At 33.6% G+C, this 1,871-nt stretch overlaps 1 protein-coding gene across 1 annotated transcript; it reads right to left on the minus strand.

Annotated features, from left to right (window-relative positions):
• Positions 1-262: 262 nt before the first annotated feature.
• LOC115724684 (uncharacterized) lies at positions 263-1,324 on the minus strand. The gene is made up of 2 exons (XM_030654023.2): positions 726-1,324; positions 263-573 (listed from the first exon to the last, which is right to left on the minus strand). The coding sequence occupies exons 1-2, from the start codon at positions 861-863 to the stop codon at positions 382-384; spliced, it is 330 nt and encodes a 109-aa protein (XP_030509883.1). The 5' UTR covers positions 864-1,324; the 3' UTR covers positions 263-381.
• Between the last annotated feature and the right edge of the window lie 547 nt (positions 1,325-1,871).

Consider the following 1,871-nt stretch of genomic DNA (forward strand, 5'->3'; position numbering starts at 1 on the left):
CTCTCATAAGGGCCAAAATAAGTACAAAGAGACAACTTTCATTGTTTATCCCAATACTAGTTTTACATCATTCTTTCTTAGAATGCATTTTTTTTTTCCATTTAGCTTAAAACTCTTGCGAACTATCTATGGTCAATATATTTAGATGCCTTGGTTAATTAATTAATTAATTATTTTGTTTGGGTTTGGCTCTCCATATATGCTTAAACCATTAGGTGGGCTACTGTTTAGCTCTGAAAAGAATGTAAATGGAATTTAGAACTTTGAATCTAATACTATTCTCTGTTTTTCTTTTTTCCTTTTTATTCTTGTAGTCTCTACTGAAAATACAAGGGGATACAAGAAGAGCATAACATAATGAAAGAAAGAGAAAAGAAACTTCTAAGCTTTGACAGACTCCATGGCTGGAAATTGGTTAGCCTCAGCATCAAAACCAGCAGATCCTTTAAAGAGCAATATGGCAAGACTCCCTACACTAAAATGAATGAAACAGCCAGAACAATGAGTTACAAATGACCCAAAATCTGTCCCCACAATGCATTGCCACCCAGCTCCATGTAACCGATCAAATTCCTGCGCAACCAAACAATCAAGATGAAAAATAATGAAGATGTCATAAAGGCCGAAATCTTCATCTTCAAAACTTTCTTCACAGATATGTCACATGTTTTGATTGACCAAAACATGAAAATTTCAATCTTAGCACAATGTAACATTGATTTTACCTTTTTAATCAATCGGGCTATCTCTGTGGCCTCTGTGACATCGAAAACATCAAGTGCTTTGGCGGCTAAACCAAGCGCATCCTGTTGCATAGTCTGCAACATATCTGTCTCTCCAATCACTGCTTTCCCTTCCAACATCACTATGATAAAAAGAGGTATTTCAGGTCAAATTTTGTGTGAAGAAAAAGTTCTAGTATTGGGAACCTTATATATACTAAGGCCTGAGCTCTGTTCCTGATCTATGCAAACGTCTAGATCATCTTTTTGTGTGGTTTAGAAAGCACCAAATTGTCTTATAGAATTATGCCAACTGACTTGTTTTGTAATAATAATAAAACTATAAGTGGACCTCATTCATTGAGAAAAATTGCTACTAGTATGTTGTATGATGTATATACATTTATATACGTATAATTAGAAATGGAGAGTATTACAACTAGAAGTTGAAGGTGGAACTGAATTGATTTATTCAGTCACGGCATGAAGAAACCAACAAAGAATTTCTGTCCTGATCTGTGTTCAGGCTTATCAGTAGGTTTTTGCCATGTGTAATCCAGGAAGGATAAGGTTGTGAGGTTTTTGTAAATTTTGTCCAATTCTGTACTACTTACATATATGGTTTGCTTTGGGAAAATGTGAAACTCAAGAAAAAGACAACACTGAACATGAGGGGAAAAAATGACTTTCAATTGAGAAAGAAGATCATTTCGAAGCTAATGTGGATATATAGACCATGCTTGGAATTAATCAATACCGATATATATATCATGAATGTACCTATTTTGGTCAATTATATCAGTGAAATTTAACAAAACATACCGATGCATACATAAAAGTTGAGAGATTGCTTTCTTTAATGGCTAATTATTGAGCGTAAATACAGATGCCATAACTGTTTTGGTGAATATATATGTCGAGTATTTATGTGGTGCACTCATGTCTTATCATCACGTGACCAATCAAAGAGAATCACTTTCTAATCATGACGATATTTAGGGATTTCCACAGTATGGGGAGATTCATATCATTTTTGTTCGATCTAGCTTCTAGAGAGTGCTTTAACTTACGGAAAAGGAAAATAATATTGAGAGTGCTAATTTTTATCGTTACAATATCATTATTTTTATAAAATTTAAAATTTTGTTT

The sequence above is a fragment of the Cannabis sativa genome, chromosome 6 (assembly GCF_029168945.1).
Source record: "Cannabis sativa cultivar Pink pepper isolate KNU-18-1 chromosome 6, ASM2916894v1, whole genome shotgun sequence".
Taxonomy (NCBI): Eukaryota; Viridiplantae; Streptophyta; class Magnoliopsida; order Rosales; family Cannabaceae; genus Cannabis; species Cannabis sativa.